Raw genomic sequence first — 23,476 nt, forward strand, 5'->3', positions numbered from 1 at the left:
GTGTCGCCATTGGTAGGACTGCCATGAGTGTGTGAGAGAGAGAACTTAACTTGAACTATAATTTAATATGTGTGTGAGACTTCTCTTTCCCGGGAGCGCCAGAACTCCTCTCACTGCTAGAAACATGGACACCTAGAGTGCATGAGGATTTAAGTTCATGGAGCGGGTACTGCCAATGCGAGGTTATCGAAAAGCTTTGCCGTGACGCGTCTCATGTGTTGGGACGAGGCTCATGTGTTGGGCAGTTGCGGAGTGCGGGTAAAGTGTACATCCACTGCAGTGTGAGTAAACCAAATCTATTCGAATAGCCGTGCTCGCGGTTATTGAGCACCGGGACATGTATTACACTTGGCTAGACTCTAAATTCTTAACCTGTGTGGGATGGGATATTGCATGATGATTTTTATGCTGATGGAGCCACTGCCTGAGAGGTGGGAATGTGGACGTCCTCAGAAAACCATAACGACTCGATGGCGGGAAGCTATCCTTGGGATCACAATGGATGGTGGACAGAACCGTCATTGTTTAATATGAACGCTGGTACTAAAATTTGGTTAGTCTGTGCTAGGTCTTAGGCTTGCGAAAAGAATTACAAAACTGGCTTTGCGCAAAGGAACCATAGCTATCCTTTGAATACCCCTATCATGTGCATTTCTTGCTGTGGTGGCTTGCTGAGTACGGTTGGTACTCACCCTTGCAAATATAAAATTAATCAGAAGTGGGAGATGAAGCTTCGGAGGATCCCTATGCCTACTACCAGGAGGGAGATGAAGACGATGGCGCTCAGTAGGTCTTAGTTACGGTCGTTGCCTGTGGCAATGGCATGTCGCTGCCTGAATTCCGCTGCCTCATCTATTTCTGCTTTTGGATGTATTCCGGACCGCTCGGTTCGATGATTTAAGAGAATGCCTGTGGGCTTATGATGTAATAATTAGCACTAGACTCTCGTGTATGTGCTTTTGGTATTTCAGCTATGAACTCGTGTGTACCAGACTACTTGATCCAGGGAAATGGTACTGTTTACACGAATGATTCCTGTTATAGAAACGGGGGTCCACAGAGCTGGTATCAGAGCCATACGACTGTAGGAAAAGACCAAAAGGCGCCCCACCCCTTTCCTAAGCTTGGCCAAGGGAGAAATTCCCATTTAGAAATACTTTCAAAAATAAAAATGCTATGTTTACAAAACTCGGAACGATTTTCATCCTACTCTTAACTATTTTCTTCATAAAACAAGTTTTACTCATAGCTAACTTTGGGTTTTTCTTAAACTTAGATGGCAGACCAGGATTCACCCGCTACCTGGGAGTTGAGCTTACCTCAATCAGAGGGGTATGTCATTGAGCTACATCGGATGTTGAGGCGTCTGCGATACTCTGGGTTCCCGTCATACCGAGTGAGACAGTGTGGTTCAGTTTGGGAGGCTCGGGTCGAGGTTCACCCCCGAGTCCCTTCCGAGTTGGATTATAGTTTTCAGACACGTCACTACTGAGACTTGCCAGAGACCGCGATGCAGGATGCAGCCCGGGAGGCCTTCCTCCGACTCAGCTCTATCCACCGAGCTGAGTTAGCGAGTACCGAGTTTGCTCATCACCCGTTCCGGGAGGAGGGCAACTCAGTTTGCACAGTTCAGGACACGCCCTGCTGCTACAACCCGATGGTGACTCGGTTGTCACGATGGGCTGAGGCAGTAGATGACTACTACGAGGAGGCTCTGTTGGAGATTGACGACCACCAGAGACGTATGGGAGAGTTAGAGACTGAGGTGACCGACCTCACAGCGCAGCAGCTTCAGCTGGAGGAGGAGCACCAGGCTTGGGGCAGTGAGATAGACTCACTGAAGGCACAGCTCCAGGTCCACGGCGACCAGTTCCAGCAGTTATCTGACCAGTACAACGACCGCCGCGGGATGATGGATACACTGGAGGAGCAGCTGAGAGAGAGTCAGGAGCACGTCAGCCAGTTGGAGGAGCAGCTTCGAGCAGCCACGATCAGCACCACAGGGGCTTCTACTTCCACAGCAGTAGGCCGTGACCGCTACTTCTTCCTCACCCCGCCGTACCCACCAGCGTTCCACGCTCTTCTGGGAGAGGCTAGTATGCTAGCTACCGAGTCAGCACCTTACCTGGTGGACCCGACAGTGACACAGCCACCTGCCCCGGAGATTGTACACACTCCACTGATCCCTACACTTTCTCCGCAGCTGGGTTCTAGATTGGAGACTCCGATCCAGGTCGACTCCAAGACAGAGGGGACCGACACCGAGCCAGAGATCGAGCTAGACATCACTGATCCTTCAGAGGATGAGACCCCTGTTCCCCGCATCACCTTCCTCGGAGGCCCTCGCACCCTCAGCACTGCTCGCAAGAGCACACGACCTCCGGGCAAGAGGCCCAAGCCAGATCCAGAGGCCACTACTTCTGAGCCATGGGGACTCAGGTTTGCGCGTGCCAGCGACCACCCTCTACCTGCCCCAGGATCCTGCGGATGGCTGGATGACTAGACTGGAGGATTATTGCAGCTACGATCTCGCTTCAGTTAGTTTTTGGATAGCATGCGAGACACCCCCCCCTCCCTACCTAGATGGACGAGTAGTTTGATGATTAGTTCAATGTATCTTTGGATGAATCTTATTTGGACTGCGTATGTATGCAGTCGATTGCATCATGATTTATGTACTATTTGTGAAACTCTGTGATGTTATTTATGATATCTATTGTTGTTGTGTTATAAATGAGTTTATTCCACCATGCTGGCAAAACAGAGTTCACATCAAAACAATTCCCCCCCCCCCTTAATGGGATAAAGCCTTAAAAGATAGCTAGAGAATTAGGATACTTACTCAATCAATCAACCTGCACAGATGGCAAGCCGACGTCGGGCAACAACTAGCAATGATGAAACTCAGACACCTGACTTAACCACTCTGGCCGGAATTATGGCCACCCAAACCCAACTTCTGCAAGCCATCGCAAATAACCAAGGCAACCGCGGCGGATCAAGCTTTGGAGAATTTATGAGGACCAAGCCACCCATATTCGCCACAGCTGAAGAACCTATGGATGCTGAAGATTGGTTAAGGGTCATTGAGAAGAAGCTAACTCTTGTTCGAGTACGGGAGGCCGATAAAGTGATCTTTGCGGCAAACCAATTGGAAGGACCAGCCGGAGACTGGTGGGACACATACAAAGAAGCTCGGGAAGAAGATGCTGGAGAACCAAACTGGGAAGAATTTACCACAGCCTTCCGCGACAACTTCGTGCCTGCCGCAGTGATGCGGATGAAGAAGAATGAGTTCAGGAGACTACGGCAAGGGAATACCACAGTACAAGAGTACCTGAACCGTTTCACTCAGTTGGCACGCTACGCGACTGGAGATCTTGCCGACGAAGAGGAAAAGATCGACAAATTCATTGAAGGTTTGAATGACGAGTTGCGTGGGCCCATGATTGGACAAGACCACGATAGTTTCCAGAGTTTAATTAATAAGGTCGTTAGGCTGGAAAATGACCGAAAGGTCGTGGAACACAATCGTAAAAGGAGGCTTGCCATGAACCGCCCGCCTCAGACCGCACCCCAGCGTCCTAAAGGGACAACCTCTTCGGCATGGAGACCAACAGTGGTGACAACCAATCGACCTGCTGCCTCCAGCAATTTCCACAGGCCGGTTACCATTCAGAACCGAGCTCCTACACCGAATCAGGCCGCCACTGGATCAGTAAGGCCGGGAAGCTGTTTCAACTGTGGAGAGTATGGGCATTTCGCCAATAAATGTCCTCATCCAAACAAGACACCCATTCGCACCGGAGCTAATGCAACGGCTATTCACGGGACTGCTACCCCTGCTGCTGGACGAGGTCTATTCAGGACTCCGCAGACTAACAGGACCGCTACCGGATTTGGACGCGGGCAAGTGAACCACGTTCGAGCTGAAGAGGCCCAGGAAGACCAAGGCGTACTGATGGGTATGTTTTCACTCAACTCCACTCCAGTTAAAGTTCTCTTCGATTCGGGAGCATCGCATTCATTTATATCTTTAAAAGCAAGTCAACAACACAATTTAACCAGAGTTAAACTAAGGCAACCAATGTTAGTACATTCACCTGGGGGTGAAATAGCCGTGGACACAGCTTGCGTTGACGTACCTATTCGCCTTAGGGATGTGGTGTTTCCTTCCAACCTTATGGTTTTGATACCACAGACCCTTGATGTCATATTGGGTATGGATTGGCTAGCAAAGCATAGAGGAGTAATTGACTGTAGACGTAGAGAAGTTACCCTGACCACACCCTGGGGAGCAGATATGAGAGCAACCATGGATCAAGATCCTGGGCTAACCGAACGTGCTGGAGGTATATTTACCATGCTACCCCTAAAGGGAATGCCCGTAGTGCAGCGATTTCCTGATGTGTTCCCAGAAGATTTACCTGGAATGCCACCAGATCGTGACATAGAGTTCATTATTGACCTGATACCCGGAACTGCCCCCATATCCAAGAGACCATATCGGATGCCGGTCAATGAGTTAGAAGAACTTAAAAGGCAAATCAGGGAGTTGCAAGAAAAGGGTTTTGTACGCCCCAGTTCGTCACCTTGGGGAGCCCCAGTGCTATTTGTCAAGAAGAAAGATGGTAGCATGAGAATGTGTGTAGACTACCGTTCACTGAACGAAGTAACTATCAAAAACAAGTATCCATTACCACGGATTGATGATCTTTTTGATCAACTCAAAGGAGCTAAGGTGTTCTCTAAGATTGACCTTCGGTCAGGATACCACCAATTGAAGATTAGGACCGGGGATATACCCAAAACTGCGTTCTCAACACGCTATGGATTATATGAGTTCACCGTAATGTCGTTTGGATTAACCAACGCCCCGGCATACTTTATGAATCTTATGAACAAAGTGTTCATGGACTACTTGGACAAATTTGTGGTGGTATTCATCGATGATATTCTAATCTACTCCAAGGATGAGGAAGAACATGCGGAACACTTGCGATTGGTACTCGAGAAACTCCGGAAGCATAAGTTATATGCAAAATTCAGCAAGTGTGAGTTCTGGTTAAAAGAAGTCGCTTTTCTGGGTCACGTAATCTCAGCCGGTGGAGTAGCAGTGGATCCTGCTAAAGTGGAGGCTGTTACGGAATGGAAAGCACCCAAATCTGTGACTGAAATTCGAAGTTTTCTAGGCTTGGCCGGATACTACCGAAGGTTTATCGAAGGGTTCTCAAAGATAGCCCGGCCAATGACACAACTACTCAAAAAGGAGAAGAAGTTTGCGTGGTCAGAACAGTGCCAGGAAAGCTTTAAGCAACTCAAAGAGAAGCTGACATCGGCACCTATTCTAGTTCTTCCCGACATCAGGAAAGACTTTGTTATATATTGTGATGCATCGAGGCAAGGACTAGGAGGAGTACTAATGCAAGAAGGAAAGGTCGTGGCTTATGCATCGCGACAACTGCGACCACATGAGGAAAACTACCCTACCCATGACCTAGAACTCGCAGCTGTGGTTCATGCGCTAAAGATTTGGAGACATTATCTGATTGGAAACCATTGCGATATCTACACTGACCACAAGAGTCTGAAGTATATCTTCACCCAGTCAGATCTCAACTTGAGGCAAAGGCGATGGTTAGAATTAATCAAGGACTATGATCTAGAGGTTCACTATCACCCAGGCAAAGCAAACGTTGTAGCCGACGCTCTGAGTCGTAAGAGCCATTGCAATCATCTGAGAATGGAAGGGATGGTCCCTGAGCTTAGGGAGGAAATAGCTCAGCTGAACCTACATATAGTACCTCGTGGACAGATAAACACCCTGGACATTCAACCTCTTTTGAGAACCCAAATAGAAGAATCTCAGAAGGACAACAAGGAAATCCGAGAGGTGAAGGAACGCTTAGCTGCAGGACGTGCAAAGGAATTTTCAACCGATGAAAAAGATGTCCTATGGTATAAAAAGAGAATTTACGTACCCGAACAGGGTGAACTGAGGGGATTAATTTTAAAGGAGGCTCACGAATCGGCATATTCATTGCACCCCGGAAGTACGAAGATGTATCAAGATCTGAAGGAAGGATACTGGTGGCCCAACATGAAGAGAGATGTGGCGGAATACGTAGCACTCTGTGACGTGTGCCAAAAGGTGAAGGCTGAGCATCAGCGACCGACAGGCTTGCTGCAACCCCTTAGGATTCCCGAGTGGAAATGGGATGAGATAGGTATGGATTTTATTGTTGGATTGCCCAAGACCGCAACAGGATATGATTCCATTTGGGTGATCGTGGATCGACTCACCAAGACGGCGAGGTTCATCCCCGTTAAGACGAATTACAGCAGTGCCAAGCTAGCCGAGTTATACATGACCAGGGTAGTATGTCTTCATGGTGTACCTAAGAGGATTATATCTGATCGAGGCACACAGTTTACCTCGCATTTCTGGGAGAAAGTCCATGAAGCCCTAGGAAGTTACCTTGCGTTTAGCACAGCTTATCATCCACAGACAGATGGCCAGACGGAGAGAACCAATCAGGTCCTGGAGGACATGCTGAGAGCGTGTGCGCTGGATTTTAGCAAGGACTGGGAGAGATGTTTGCCCTACGCCGAATTCTCCTACAACAACAGCTTTCAAGCAAGCCTAAAGATGTCACCCAATGAGGCATTGTTTGGTCGACGATGTCGTACCCCGCTAATGTGGTCCGAGACTGGAGAACGGGCGGTATTTGGACCTGACATTATCCAAGAAGCCGAAGAAAAGGTTCGCTTGATCCGTGACCGTTTAAAGGTAGCACAATCACGACAAAAGAGTTATGCCGACACCCGAAGAAGAAACCTGGAATTTAAGGAAGGAGATTACGTTTATTTAAAGGTTTCTCCGATGAGGGGAACAAGAAGGTTTAAGGTCAAAGGAAAACTAGCACCAAGATATGTGGGACCTTTTCAGATCGTCGCAAGACGAGGAGAAGTTGCCTATCAGTTACAGTTACCAGAGAATATCGCTGATGTGCACCCAGTCTTCCATGTATCTCAATTAAAGAAATGCTTACGAGTGCCGGAAAAACAAGCTCCGCTGGAAGAGATTCACATTAGCAATGATCTTACGTATCCAGAACACCCGGTCCGGATATTGGATGAAGCCGAAAAGAGGACTAGGAGCAAAGTGTGGCGTATGTACAAGGTACAATGGAGTAATCACACCGAGGACGAAGCCACCTGGGAAAGCGAAGAATTCTTGAGGACAGAATACCCGCATCTATTCGACAACTGGTAAGAAATCTCGGGACGAGATTTATTTAAGGGGGGTAGGTTTGTAACACCCTGAAAATTCGACCGACAAAAATCTAAACTCTAAAAATAAAATACGGATTTTCAAAAACTTTAAAAATTAATTGCATCATGCCGATCCTATTCGCTTATTTTATTTGGATTTGATCTCGAAGTTTACTAACCGTGAGTAAAGAATAGTTAATTAGGAATAAACCATAAAAACAAGTTGGTAAAATAAATATAAACTAAAATAAAGATTAGGTGTGGATAGGAATAAATAAAATATTATCGCGACCGTATTTGGATCAATTAAAATACGATGGAATAAGAGTTAACCCTAATTAAAAATTCAAATAGATTAAATAAAAATAAAATATGAGTAATATTAATCTACGGTGAATTCATTAGTTGAGATAACACAAATATTGAGTAAAATGCATATATGCAAAAATTAGGAATGGTTGAATCAAATTTATATGGAAAATACACAAAAATCGGGATAAATAGAAAAGTCACTGTTCATTGCACTCCAGGTGCTCGACACGGTCCCCTAGCCCCGCCCCCTCCCCTGCCGCGCGCGCCGCTCGCCGCGCGCCGCCCGCCTGTGCGCCGCTCGCCCGCGCGCCGCTCGCCCGCCGCGCCGCCGTCGCCATCATCGCCGTCGCGTCGCCGTCGGCCTCGCGCCCCGCGCCCGCGCGTCCCATCGCCGTCGCGTCGCCGCTGCCGCGCCGCGCTGGTGTCGCGTCGCCGCCTCACGCCGCGCGCCGCCTCGAGCGCCGTGCCGCCCCTGCCGTGCCGCGCCAACGTCGCCGCGCCGTCGCCATCGCCGCCCGTCCATCGCGTCGCCGCTGTCGCGCCGCGCGCCGTCGCCATCGCCGTGGGTCGCCATCGTCCCGCGCCTCGTGCCGCCGCCGTCGCGTCGCCGCTGCCGCCCGTCGCGTCATCCCGAGGACCGTGCCGCCGCCTCGCGCCCCGCGCCCGTGCCGTCACGCGTCGCTCGCCGCCATCCCGTCGCGCCGTCCCATCGCCGCCCCGTGCCGTGCTGCCTCGCGCCCCGAGCCGCCCGCCCGTCCCATCGCCGCTCGCCCGTCGTCCCGCCCCGTCGCCGCCGCGCCGCCGTCGCGTCGCCCCTTCCATTCTCTTTCCTTTCCCTCCTCTCCCCTATAAAACTCCATCCCCTCCTCCACCCCACTCCATTCCCTCCTCCTCTCCCTCTTCCCCTTCTCCACGCACCGCCGTCGTCGCGCCGCCGCGCCGCCGTTGTCGTGCCGCCGCGCCGCCACCTTCGAAGCCGCCGCGCCGTCGCCCCGGAGCCGCCGCGCCGTGCGTCGCCGCCTTGCGCCGCCGTCGCCGTCGTCGCCGCCACCGCCGCCGCCGGTGAGCCGCCTTTCCCCCTTCGCGTCCACCGCCGTCGCCGCTCGGGTAGGGAGAGAGGGAGCCGAGAGGGAGAGAGACAGGGAGGAGCCGGGTGGAGGAAGAAGAAAAGAAAAGAGAGAAGAGAGAGGAAGAAGGAAGGAAAAGAGAGAAGAGAGAGGGAGAAAAGAAAAGAAGGAAGAGAAAAAGAAAAGAAAAGAAAAGGAAAAGAAAAAGGGGGAAAAGAGAAGGAAATAAGTAGGAAAAATTAGGAGAAATTTAGGACACTTAAAAAAAAAATATTAGAATTTAAGTATAGGATTAACGAAAATATAGTATTTGCAAAATAATGCTATAATCATAGATGTATTTAAAAACTAAACAATTAGGTGAATTATATAGATTATTGTAGATTGTTTTTAATGATCTCTACAAATGATCAATTCGCGGTAGTAATTTAGATATAATTAATTAGATGAATTCTTATAGGCTATTATAAATTATATTTGGGTAATCTCTATAAGAAATCGATTCACGATAGAAATTCGGATTTAATCACTAGGAATTTTAGACGTATATTATATTTAATCATTTAGCCATAGACTAAATTAAATCGTATAATATTATAAGATAATTTTAGGATTCCGTCCGATGTTTAGCTCGCAATAGAAATGTCTAACCTATTATATGGATATAATGCTCGGTTAGATTAAATTAAAAACTTATGACAACAAAATATTTATACCCGCAAAATAGTTTGAATCGAAATTGGGTTTGTCTTAGTTCGCGAATAATAAAGTTAATATAAAGAAATCGACTTTCGCATTCGACCTTTATTTGGATTTATTTGGATTTTAATTTGAATTCTAACCGAATTCAAATCAATTTTCGCACGTAACTATAGAGCTCGAGGGAGTTGCGGATCCAAGCGAAGGTCAAGACCCGCAAGACATTGAGCAAGGCAAGTCATCACTATTTCCTTGAACATGTTGATCCCAATTGCGAAATTATTTTGTTTACAAATAAAATTGCATGCAATGATGAACATCCTACTTGTGAATTATGCCATGCCTTGATTATTGTTTGCCCTTATTCCTTCGTAACCATGTTTACGTATGAGTCCCTAGTCAATTATGACAATTGCTTAGAAATGCTATTCTAGAATTATGCATACTCATATTTATCAAATGCTATATGCTTGGGCAATTACCTTTGGGAAGGTAATTGAGATGCGGCATGTGGAGACATGAGCGCCACATTGCCATGATATTGATGACATGATTTGTGAAAGGAAAAAAAAATAAAACTAAACAACTATTTTCGACTGGGGCGGACGGAGGATTTGGGTGGTATCTGGAAAAGGCTAGTACCGTCCCCGGTCAATTAAGGACCGAGCCATGAAGTTAAGCATGAAACGACCCCCGTACAACCGTACTTCTCGAATGGGTATAGACCTAGCGGATTAGATAGCCGAGCGGAGGCAGTATCCCTGCATAGATGGTTCACCCCTGAGTGAGGCAGGTGCGCTACGATGGGACAGCCGTTGAGGTAGGGCCGAGAGGCGTGCCCTACATCGGTGTCGCCATTGGTAGGACTGCCATGAGTGTGTGAGAGAGAGAACTTAACTTGAACTATAATTTAATATGTGTGTGAGACTTCTCTTTCCCGGGAGCGCCAGAACTCCTCTCACTGCTAGAAACATGGACACCTAGAGTGCATGAGGATTTAAGTTCATGGAGCGGGTACTGCCAATGCGAGGTTATCGAAAAGCTTTGCCGTGACGCGTCTCATGTGTTGGGACGAGGCTCATGTGTTGGGCAGTTGCGGAGTGCGGGTAAAGTGTACATCCACTGCAGTGTGAGTAAACCAAATCTATTCGAATAGCCGTGCTCGCGGTTATTGAGCACCGGGACATGTATTACACTTGGCTAGACTCTAAATTCTTAACCTGTGTGGGATGGGATATTGCATGATGATTTTTATGCTGATGGAGCCACTGCCTGAGAGGTGGGAATGTGGACGTCCTCAGAAAACCATAACGACTCGATGGCGGGAAGCTATCCTTGGGATCACAATGGATGGTGGACAGAACCGTCATTGTTTAATATGAACGCTGGTACTAAAATTTGGTTAGTCTGTGCTAGGTCTTAGGCTTGCGAAAAGAATTACAAAACTGGCTTTGCGCAAAGGAACCATAGCTATCCTTTGAATACCCCTATCATGTGCATTTCTTGCTGTGGTGGCTTGCTGAGTACGGTTGGTACTCACCCTTGCAAATATAAAATTAATCAGAAGTGGGAGATGAAGCTTCGGAGGATCCCTATGCCTACTACCAGGAGGGAGATGAAGACGATGGCGCTCAGTAGGTCTTAGTTACGGTCGTTGCCTGTGGCAATGGCATGTCGCTGCCTGAATTCCGCTGCCTCATCTATTTCTGCTTTTGGATGTATTCCGGACCGCTCGGTTCGATGATTTAAGAGAATGCCTGTGGGCTTATGATGTAATAATTAGCACTAGACTCTCGTGTATGTGCTTTTGGTATTTCAGCTATGAACTCGTGTGTACCAGACTACTTGATCCAGGGAAATGGTACTGTTTACACGAATGATTCCTGTTATAGAAACGGGGGTCCACAGAGCTGGTATCAGAGCCATACGACTGTAGGAAAAGACCAAAAGGCGCCCCACCCCTTTCCTAAGCTTGGCCAAGGGAGAAATTCCCATTTAGAAATACTTTCAAAAATAAAAATGCTATGTTTACAAAACTCGGAACGATTTTCATCCTACTCTTAACTATTTTCTTCATAAAACAAGTTTTACTCATAGCTAACTTTGGGTTTTTCTTAAACTTAGATGGCAGACCAGGATTCACCCGCTACCTGGGAGTTGAGCTTACCTCAATCAGAGGGGTATGTCATTGAGCTACATCGGATGTTGAGGCGTCTGCGATACTCTGGGTTCCCGTCATACCGAGTGAGACAGTGTGGTTCAGTTTGGGAGGCTCGGGTCGAGGTTCACCCCCGAGTCCCTTCCGAGTTGGATTATAGTTTTCAGACACGTCACTACTGAGACTTGCCAGAGACCGCGATGCAGGATGCAGCCCGGGAGGCCTTCCTCCGACTCAGCTCTATCCACCGAGCTGAGTTAGCGAGTACCGAGTTTGCTCATCACCCGTTCCGGGAGGAGGGCAACTCAGTTTGCACAGTTCAGGACACGCCCTGCTGCTACAACCCGATGGTGACTCGGTTGTCACGATGGGCTGAGGCAGTAGATGACTACTACGAGGAGGCTCTGTTGGAGATTGACGACCACCAGAGACGTATGGGAGAGTTAGAGACTGAGGTGACCGACCTCACAGCGCAGCAGCTTCAGCTGGAGGAGGAGCACCAGGCTTGGGGCAGTGAGATAGACTCACTGAAGGCACAGCTCCAGGTCCACGGCGACCAGTTCCAGCAGTTATCTGACCAGTACAACGACCGCCGCGGGATGATGGATACACTGGAGGAGCAGCTGAGAGAGAGTCAGGAGCACGTCAGCCAGTTGGAGGAGCAGCTTCGAGCAGCCACGATCAGCACCACAGGGGCTTCTACTTCCACAGCAGTAGGCCGTGACCGCTACTTCTTCCTCACCCCGCCGTACCCACCAGCGTTCCACGCTCTTCTGGGAGAGGCTAGTATGCTAGCTACCGAGTCAGCACCTTACCTGGTGGACCCGACAGTGACACAGCCACCTGCCCCGGAGATTGTACACACTCCACTGATCCCTACACTTTCTCCGCAGCTGGGTTCTAGATTGGAGACTCCGATCCAGGTCGACTCCAAGACAGAGGGGACCGACACCGAGCCAGAGATCGAGCTAGACATCACTGATCCTTCAGAGGATGAGACCCCTGTTCCCCGCATCACCTTCCTCGGAGGCCCTCGCACCCTCAGCACTGCTCGCAAGAGCACACGACCTCCGGGCAAGAGGCCCAAGCCAGATCCAGAGGCCACTACTTCTGAGCCATGGGGACTCAGGTTTGCGCGTGCCAGCGACCACCCTCTACCTGCCCCAGGATCCTGCGGATGGCTGGATGACTAGACTGGAGGATTATTGCAGCTACGATCTCGCTTCAGTTAGTTTTTGGATAGCATGCGAGACACCCCCCCCTCCCTACCTAGATGGACGAGTAGTTTGATGATTAGTTCAATGTATCTTTGGATGAATCTTATTTGGACTGCGTATGTATGCAGTCGATTGCATCATGATTTATGTACTATTTGTGAAACTCTGTGATGTTATTTATGATATCTATTGTTGTTGTGTTATAAATGAGTTTATTCCACCATGCTGGCAAAACAGAGTTCACATCAAAACAATTCCCCCCCCCCCTTAATGGGATAAAGCCTTAAAAGATAGCTAGAGAATTAGGATACTTACTCAATCAATCAACCTGCACAGATGGCAAGCCGACGTCGGGCAACAACTAGCAATGATGAAACTCAGACACCTGACTTAACCACTCTGGCCGGAATTATGGCCACCCAAACCCAACTTCTGCAAGCCATCGCAAATAACCAAGGCAACCGCGGCGGATCAAGCTTTGGAGAATTTATGAGGACCAAGCCACCCATATTCGCCACAGCTGAAGAACCTATGGATGCTGAAGATTGGTTAAGGGTCATTGAGAAGAAGCTAACTCTTGTTCGAGTACGGGAGGCCGATAAAGTGATCTTTGCGGCAAACCAATTGGAAGGACCAGCCGGAGACTGGTGGGACACATACAAAGAAGCTCGGGAAGAAGATGCTGGAGAACCAAACTGGGAAGAATTTACCACAGCCTTCCGCGACAACTTCGTGCCTGCCGCAGTGATGCGGATGAAGAAGAATGAGTTCAGGAGACTACGGCAAGGGAATACCACAGTACAAGAGTACCTGAACCGTTTCACTCAGTTGGCACGCTACGCGACTGGAGATCTTGCCGACGAAGAGGAAAAGATCGACAAATTCATTGAAGGTTTGAATGACGAGTTGCGTGGGCCCATGATTGGACAAGACCACGATAGTTTCCAGAGTTTAATTAATAAGGTCGTTAGGCTGGAAAATGACCGAAAGGTCGTGGAACACAATCGTAAAAGGAGGCTTGCCATGAACCGCCCGCCTCAGACCGCACCCCAGCGTCCTAAAGGGACAACCTCTTCGGCATGGAGACCAACAGTGGTGACAACCAATCGACCTGCTGCCTCCAGCAATTTCCACAGGCCGGTTACCATTCAGAACCGAGCTCCTACACCGAATCAGGCCGCCACTGGATCAGTAAGGCCGGGAAGCTGTTTCAACTGTGGAGAGTATGGGCATTTCGCCAATAAATGTCCTCATCCAAACAAGACACCCATTCGCACCGGAGCTAATGCAACGGCTATTCACGGGACTGCTACCCCTGCTGCTGGACGAGGTCTATTCAGGACTCCGCAGACTAACAGGACCGCTACCGGATTTGGACGCGGGCAAGTGAACCACGTTCGAGCTGAAGAGGCCCAGGAAGACCAAGGCGTACTGATGGGTATGTTTTCACTCAACTCCACTCCAGTTAAAGTTCTCTTCGATTCGGGAGCATCGCATTCATTTATATCTTTAAAAGCAAGTCAACAACACAATTTAACCAGAGTTAAACTAAGGCAACCAATGTTAGTACATTCACCTGGGGGTGAAATAGCCGTGGACACAGCTTGCGTTGACGTACCTATTCGCCTTAGGGATGTGGTGTTTCCTTCCAACCTTATGGTTTTGATACCACAGACCCTTGATGTCATATTGGGTATGGATTGGCTAGCAAAGCATAGAGGAGTAATTGACTGTAGACGTAGAGAAGTTACCCTGACCACACCCTGGGGAGCAGATATGAGAGCAACCATGGATCAAGATCCTGGGCTAACCGAACGTGCTGGAGGTATATTTACCATGCTACCCCTAAAGGGAATGCCCGTAGTGCAGCGATTTCCTGATGTGTTCCCAGAAGATTTACCTGGAATGCCACCAGATCGTGACATAGAGTTCATTATTGACCTGATACCCGGAACTGCCCCCATATCCAAGAGACCATATCGGATGCCGGTCAATGAGTTAGAAGAACTTAAAAGGCAAATCAGGGAGTTGCAAGAAAAGGGTTTTGTACGCCCCAGTTCGTCACCTTGGGGAGCCCCAGTGCTATTTGTCAAGAAGAAAGATGGTAGCATGAGAATGTGTGTAGACTACCGTTCACTGAACGAAGTAACTATCAAAAACAAGTATCCATTACCACGGATTGATGATCTTTTTGATCAACTCAAAGGAGCTAAGGTGTTCTCTAAGATTGACCTTCGGTCAGGATACCACCAATTGAAGATTAGGACCGGGGATATACCCAAAACTGCGTTCTCAACACGCTATGGATTATATGAGTTCACCGTAATGTCGTTTGGATTAACCAACGCCCCGGCATACTTTATGAATCTTATGAACAAAGTGTTCATGGACTACTTGGACAAATTTGTGGTGGTATTCATCGATGATATTCTAATCTACTCCAAGGATGAGGAAGAACATGCGGAACACTTGCGATTGGTACTCGAGAAACTCCGGAAGCATAAGTTATATGCAAAATTCAGCAAGTGTGAGTTCTGGTTAAAAGAAGTCGCTTTTCTGGGTCACGTAATCTCAGCCGGTGGAGTAGCAGTGGATCCTGCTAAAGTGGAGGCTGTTACGGAATGGAAAGCACCCAAATCTGTGACTGAAATTCGAAGTTTTCTAGGCTTGGCCGGATACTACCGAAGGTTTATCGAAGGGTTCTCAAAGATAGCCCGGCCAATGACACAACTACTCAAAAAGGAGAAGAAGTTTGCGTGGTCAGAACAGTGCCAGGAAAGCTTTAAGCAACTCAAAGAGAAGCTGACATCGGCACCTATTCTAGTTCTTCCCGACATCAGGAAAGACTTTGTTATATATTGTGATGCATCGAGGCAAGGACTAGGAGGAGTACTAATGCAAGAAGGAAAGGTCGTGGCTTATGCATCGCGACAACTGCGACCACATGAGGAAAACTACCCTACCCATGACCTAGAACTCGCAGCTGTGGTTCATGCGCTAAAGATTTGGAGACATTATCTGATTGGAAACCATTGCGATATCTACACTGACCACAAGAGTCTGAAGTATATCTTCACCCAGTCAGATCTCAACTTGAGGCAAAGGCGATGGTTAGAATTAATCAAGGACTATGATCTAGAGGTTCACTATCACCCAGGCAAAGCAAACGTTGTAGCCGACGCTCTGAGTCGTAAGAGCCATTGCAATCATCTGAGAATGGAAGGGATGGTCCCTGAGCTTAGGGAGGAAATAGCTCAGCTGAACCTACATATAGTACCTCGTGGACAGATAAACACCCTGGACATTCAACCTCTTTTGAGAACCCAAATAGAAGAATCTCAGAAGGACAACAAGGAAATCCGAGAGGTGAAGGAACGCTTAGCTGCAGGACGTGCAAAGGAATTTTCAACCGATGAAAAAGATGTCCTATGGTATAAAAAGAGAATTTACGTACCCGAACAGGGTGAACTGAGGGGATTAATTTTAAAGGAGGCTCACGAATCGGCATATTCATTGCACCCCGGAAGTACGAAGATGTATCAAGATCTGAAGGAAGGATACTGGTGGCCCAACATGAAGAGAGATGTGGCGGAATACGTAGCACTCTGTGACGTGTGCCAAAAGGTGAAGGCTGAGCATCAGCGACCGACAGGCTTGCTGCAACCCCTTAGGATTCCCGAGTGGAAATGGGATGAGATAGGTATGGATTTTATTGTTGGATTGCCCAAGACCGCAACAGGATATGATTCCATTTGGGTGATCGTGGATCGACTCACCAAGACGGCGAGGTTCATCCCCGTTAAGACGAATTACAGCAGTGCCAAGCTAGCCGAGTTATACATGACCAGGGTAGTATGTCTTCATGGTGTACCTAAGAGGATTATATCTGATCGAGGCACACAGTTTACCTCGCATTTCTGGGAGAAAGTCCATGAAGCCCTAGGAAGTTACCTTGCGTTTAGCACAGCTTATCATCCACAGACAGATGGCCAGACGGAGAGAACCAATCAGGTCCTGGAGGACATGCTGAGAGCGTGTGCGCTGGATTTTAGCAAGGACTGGGAGAGATGTTTGCCCTACGCCGAATTCTCCTACAACAACAGCTTTCAAGCAAGCCTAAAGATGTCACCCAATGAGGCATTGTTTGGTCGACGATGTCGTACCCCGCTAATGTGGTCCGAGACTGGAGAACGGGCGGTATTTGGACCTGACATTATCCAAGAAGCCGAAGAAAAGGTTCGCTTGATCCGTGACCGTTTAAAGGTAGCACAATCACGACAAAAGAGTTATGCCGACACCCGAAGAAGAAACCTGGAATTTAAGGAAGGAGATTACGTTTATTTAAAGGTTTCTCCGATGAGGGGAACAAGAAGGTTTAAGGTCAAAGGAAAACTAGCACCAAGATATGTGGGACCTTTTCAGATCGTCGCAAGACGAGGAGAAGTTGCCTATCAGTTACAGTTACCAGAGAATATCGCTGATGTGCACCCAGTCTTCCATGTATCTCAATTAAAGAAATGCTTACGAGTGCCGGAAAAACAAGCTCCGCTGGAAGAGATTCACATTAGCAATGATCTTACGTATCCAGAACACCCGGTCCGGATATTGGATGAAGCCGAAAAGAGGACTAGGAGCAAAGTGTGGCGTATGTACAAGGTACAATGGAGTAATCACACCGAGGACGAAGCCACCTGGGAAAGCGAAGAATTCTTGAGGACAGAATACCCGCATCTATTCGACAACTGGTAAGAAATCTCGGGACGAGATTTATTTAAGGGGGGTAGGTTTGTAACACCCTGAAAATTCGACCGACAAAAATCTAAACTCTAAAAATAAAATACGGATTTTCAAAAACTTTAAAAATTAATTGCATCATGCCGATCCTATTCGCTTATTTTATTTGGATTTGATCTCGAAGTTTACTAACCGTGAGTAAAGAATAGTTAATTAGGAATAAACCATAAAAACAAGTTGGTAAAATAAATATAAACTAAAATAAAGATTAGGTGTGGATAGGAATAAATAAAATATTATCGCGACCGTATTTGGATCAATTAAAATACGATGGAATAAGAGTTAACCCTAATTAAAAATTCAAATAGATTAAATAAAAATAAAATATGAGTAATATTAATCTACGGTGAATTCATTAGTTGAGATAACACAAATATTGAGTAAAATGCATATATGCAAAAATTAGGAATGGTTGAATCAAATTTATATGGAAAATACACAAAAATCGGGATAAATAGAAAAGTCACTGTTCATTGCACTCCAGGTGCTCGACACGGTCCCCTAGCCCCGCCCCCTCCCCTGCCGCGCGCGCCGCTCGCCGCGCGCCGCCCGCCTGTGCGCCGCTCGCCCGCGCGCCGCTCGCCCGCCGCGCCGCCGTCGCCATCATCGCCGTCGCGTCGCCGTCGGCCTCGCGCCCCGCGCCCGCGCGTCCCATCGCCGTCGCGTCGCCGCTGCCGCGCCGCGCTGGTGTCGCGTCGCCGCCTCACGCCGCGCGCCGCCTCGAGCGCCGTGCCGCCCCTGCCGTGCCGCGCCAACGTCGCCGCGCCGTCGCCATCGCCGCCCGTCCATCGCGTCGCCGCTGTCGCGCCGCGCGCCGTCGCCATCGCCGTGGGTCGCCATCGTCCCGCGCCTCGTGCCGCCGCCGTCGCGTCGCCGCTGCCGCCCGTCGCGTCATCCCGAGGACCGTGCCGCCGCCTCGCGCCCCGCGCCCGTGCCGTCACGCGTCGCTCGCCGCCATCCCGTCGCGCCGTCCCATCGCCGCCCCGTGCCGTGCTGCCTCGCGCCCCGAGCCGCCCGCCCGTCCCATCGCCGCTCGCCCGTCGTCCCGCCCCGTCGCCGCCGCGCCGCCGTCGCGTCGCCCCTTCCATTCTCTTTCCTTTCCCTCCTCTCCCCTATAAAACTCCATCCCCTCCTCCACCCCACTCCATTCCCTCCTCCTCTCCCTCTTCCCCTTCTCCACGCACCGCCGTCGTCGCGCCGCCGCGCCGCCGTTGTCGTGCCGCCGCGCCGCCACCTTCGAAGCCGCCGCGCCGTCGCCCCGGAGCCGCCGCGCCGTGCGTCGCCGCCTTGCGCCGCCGTCGCCGTCGTCGCCGCCACCGCCGCCGCCGGTGAGCCGCCTTTCCCCCTTCGCGTCCACCGCCGTCGCCGCTCGGGTAGGGAGAGAGGGAGCCGAGAGGGAGAGAGACAGGGAGGAGCCGGGTGGAGGAAGAAGAAAAGAAAAGAGAGAAGAGAGAGGAAGAAGGAAGGAAAAGAGAGAAGAGAGAGGGAGAAAAGAAAAGAAGGAAGAGAAAAAGAAAAGAAAAGAAAAGGAAAAGAAAAAGGGGGAAAAGAGAAGGAAATAAGTAGGAAAAATTAGGAGAAATTTAGGACACTTAAAAAAAAATATTAGAATTTAAGTATAGGATTAACGAAAATATAGTATTTGCAAAATAATGCTATAATCATAGATGTATTTAAAAACTAAACAATTAGGTGAATTATATAGATTATTGTAGATTGTTTTTAATGATCTCTACAAATGATCAATTCGCGGTAGTAATTTAGATATAATTAATTAGATGAATTCTTATAGGCTATTATAAATTATATTTGGGTAATCTCTATAAGAAATCGATTCACGATAGAAATTCGGATTTAATCACTAGGAATTTTAGACGTATATTATATTTAATCATTTAGCCATAGACTAAATTAAATCGTATAATATTATAAGATAATTTTAGGATTCCGTCCGATGTTTAGCTCGCAATAGAAATGTCTAACCTATTATATGGATATAATGCTCGGTTAGATTAAATTAAAAACTTATGACAACAAAATATTTATACCCGCAAAATAGTTTGAATCGAAATTGGGTTTGTCTTAGTTCGCGAATAATAAAGTTAATATAAAGAAATCGACTTTCGCATTCGACCTTTATTTGGATTTATTTGGATTTTAATTTGAATTCTAACCGAATTCAAATCAATTTTCGCACGTAACTATAGAGCTCGAGGGAGTTGCGGATCCAAGCGAAGGTCAAGACCCGCAAGACATTGAGCAAGGCAAGTCATCACTATTTCCTTGAACATGTTGATCCCAATTGCGAAATTATTTTGTTTACAAATAAAATTGCATGCAATGATGAACATCCTACTTGTGAATTATGCCATGCCTTGATTATTGTTTGCCCTTATTCCTTCGTAACCATGTTTACGTATGAGTCCCTAGTCAATTATGACAATTGCTTAGAAATGCTATTCTAGAATTATGCATACTCATATTTATCAAATGCTATATGCTTGGGCAATTACCTTTGGGAAGGTAATTGAGATGCGGCATGTGGAGACATGAGCGCCACATTGCCATGATATTGATGACATGATTTGTGAAAGGAAAAAAAAATAAAACTAAACAACTATTTTCGACTGGGGCGGACGGAGGATTTGGGTGGTATCTGGAAAAGGCTAGTACCGTCCCCGGTCAATTAAGGACCGAGCCATGAAGTTAAGCATGAAACGACCCCCGTACAACCGTACTTCTCGAATGGGTATAGACCTAGCGGATTAGATAGCCGAGCGGAGGCAGTATCCCTGCATAGATGGTTCACCCCTGAGTGAGGCAGGTGCGCTACGATGGGACAGCCGTTGAGGTAGGGCCGAGAGGCGTGCCCTACATCGGTGTCGCCATTGGTAGGACTGCCATGAGTGTGTGAGAGAGAGAACTTAACTTGAACTATAATTTAATATGTGTGTGAGACTTCTCTTTCCCGGGAGCGCCAGAACTCCTCTCACTGCTAGAAACATGGACACCTAGAGTGCATGAGGATTTAAGTTCATGGAGCGGGTACTGCCAATGCGAGGTTATCGAAAAGCTTTGCCGTGACGCGTCTCATGTGTTGGGACGAGGCTCATGTGTTGGGCAGTTGCGGAGTGCGGGTAAAGTGTACATCCACTGCAGTGTGAGTAAACCAAATCTATTCGAATAGCCGTGCTCGCGGTTATTGAGCACCGGGACATGTATTACACTTGGCTAGACTCTAAATTCTTAACCTGTGTGGGATGGGATATTGCATGATGATTTTTATGCTGATGGAGCCACTGCCTGAGAGGTGGGAATGTGGACGTCCTCAGAAAACCATAACGACTCGATGGCGGGAAGCTATCCTTGGGATCACAATGGATGGTGGACAGAACCGTCATTGTTTAATATGAACGCTGGTACTAAAATTTGGTTAGTCTGTGCTAGGTCTTAGGCTTGCGAAAAGAATTACAAAACTGGCTTTGCGCAAAGGAACCATAGCTATCCTTTGAATACCCCTATCATGTGCATTTCTTGCTGTGGTGGCTTGCTGAGTACGGTTGGTACTCACCCTTGCAAATATAAAATTAATCAGAAGTGGGAGATGAAGCTTCGGAGGATCCCTATGCCTACTACCAGGAGGGAGATGAAGACGATGGCGCTCAGTAGGTCTTAGTTACGGTCGTTGCCTGTGGCAATGGCATGCCGCTGCCTGAATTCCGCTGCCTCATCTATTTCTGCTTTTGGATGTATTCCGGACCGCTCGGTTCGATGATTTAAGAGAATGCCTGTGGGCTTATGATGTAATAATTAGCACTAGACTCTCGTGTATGTGCTTTTGGTATTTCAGCTATGAACTCGTGTGTACCAGACTACTTGATCCAGGGAAATGGTACTGTTTACACGAATGATTCCTGTTATAGAAACGGGGGTCCACATATGACATCTGTGGGCAAGCTGTCATTAAACATAACAGATTCATTGAAAACAACACTCCTGCTCATGAAGGTCTTGTTAGTTTCAGGATTCCATAACTTATATCCTTTTACTCCTGAACCATAACCTAGAAATAGACACTTAATAGCTATAGGCCCTAATTTTCCATTATCAACATGAGCATAAGCAGTGCATCCAAAAACTCTCAACTGTGAATAATCAGCAGGCATACCAGACCATACCTCAATGGGAGTTTTCTTATTAAGTGGGATAGAAGGCGACCTGTTGATCAAGTAGCAGGCGGTGTTAGCAGCCTCTGCCCAAAAACGCTTGTTCATGCGAGCGTTGGACAGCATGCAACGAGCCTTGGAGATGATGGTTCGGTTCATGCGCTCAGCTACACCATTCTGCTGTGGAGTGTACGGGATGGTGTGATGTCTAACGATGCCTTCCTTCCTGCAGTAATCATCAAAAGCATCCGAACAAAATTCACCACCATTGTCAGTGCGAAGTACTTTTACCTCCTTTTCAGATTGCCTTTCTATCATAACTTTCCACTCCTTAAAAGCAGCAAATGTATCATCTTTATGTTTCAGGAAATAGGGCCACACTTTTCTAGAGTAATCATCAATAATGGTAAGCATATAACGAGCACCACCAAGAGAGGGCTTACGAGAAGGCCCCCACAAATCAGCATGTACATAATCAAGTATACCTTTGGTGCGATGAACTGAGGTATTGAATTTTACCCTCTTGTGCTTACCAAAAACACAGTGCTCACAGAACTTCATGTTACCCTGAGTGCAGCCATCCAGCAGGTTCCTCTTCATCAATTCTGCCATACCAAGTTCACTCATATGTCCAAGACGCATGTGCCACAGGTTAGTCTTACTAGGTTCATCTTTAGTAACAGCAGCAGCGGTAACAGAACCATGTAATGTACTTCCTCTAAGGACATATAAGTTTGCAGAATTCATATCACCAATCATGTAAACAAGAGAACCTTTCGATACCTTTATAACTCCACCTGAACCGGAGTATTTGTATCCTTCTGCATCAAGTGTGGTGAGAGAGATGAGATTTCTCGCCATCCCTGGTATGTGTCTCACATCTTTCAGCGTGCGTGTCATGCCATCATGAGTCTTGATCTGAACGGAGCCAATGCCCACGATCTCACGTGGGTTATCATCTCCCATGCGCACAACATCTCCATTCTGCACAGACTTGTAGGAACTAAACCAATCTCTGTTAATGCAGATATGAAACGAACATGCAGTATCAAGTATCCATTCATCATGACTAGCAACACAACCAGCAAAAACAACAAGACAATCTCCTGAATCAGAGTTTTCAGCACTGGTAACAACAGAGGCCTTACCATCAGATTTCCTTTTCTCCTTATTCTGCAGCTTCCAACATTCTTCAATGAAGTGATTTTTCTTTTTGCAATACTTACAGAACTTTTTACCTCTGGATTTAGAACGGCCTCTACTCTGACTCTTGTCACGATCATTGCTGTCGTTGTAGGTTCTCTGCTCAGATCTACCTCTGACCTGCAATGCTTCGCCCTTAGAAGACGACGCATTAGACTGAACCATACCTTTCATCTTCTCCCTATTTTGGAGCGCCTCATAAACTTCCGCTAGGGTTAGTTCATCACGGCTTAAAAGTATGGTGTCACGAAAATTTGCATATGAACTAGGCAGTGAGCATAACAGTAAAAGACCTAAATCTTCATCATCAAACTGTACCTCCATCGACACTAGGTCAGCAACGATCTCCTTGAAGACCGATATGTGGTTCAACACAGAACCACTCTCCTGCAACTTGTGCGAGAACAACTTCATCTTGATATGCATCTTACTGGTTAGATCTTTAGACATGCAGATCGATTCCAGTTTGAGCCAAAGTTCTGCGGCAGTCTTTTCCTGCAACACTTCTTGCAAAATATCATTAGATAGATGAAGTTGGATTAGCGACAGAGCCTTACGATCTTTCCGCTTCTCCTCAGCGGTCCA

At 47.7% G+C, this 23,476-nt stretch overlaps 1 protein-coding gene across 1 annotated transcript; it reads left to right on the forward strand.

The window, feature by feature from the left end:
- Positions 1 to 4,393: 4,393 nt before the first annotated feature.
- Positions 4,394 to 21,595, forward strand: LOC127784653 (uncharacterized; the record flags this gene model as incomplete). Its single annotated transcript, XM_052311998.1, has 7 exons — positions 4,394 to 5,888; positions 6,051 to 6,394; positions 6,764 to 7,054; positions 14,595 to 16,089; positions 16,252 to 16,595; positions 16,965 to 17,255; positions 21,590 to 21,595. Coding segments are annotated over 7 exons (4,266 nt in total), but the record flags the coding sequence as incomplete, so codon positions are not given.
- Between the last annotated feature and the right edge of the window lie 1,881 nt (positions 21,596 to 23,476).

Source organism: Oryza glaberrima, chromosome 9 (assembly GCF_000147395.1).
Source record: "Oryza glaberrima chromosome 9, OglaRS2, whole genome shotgun sequence".
Lineage (NCBI taxonomy): Eukaryota > Viridiplantae > Streptophyta > Magnoliopsida > Poales > Poaceae > Oryza > Oryza glaberrima.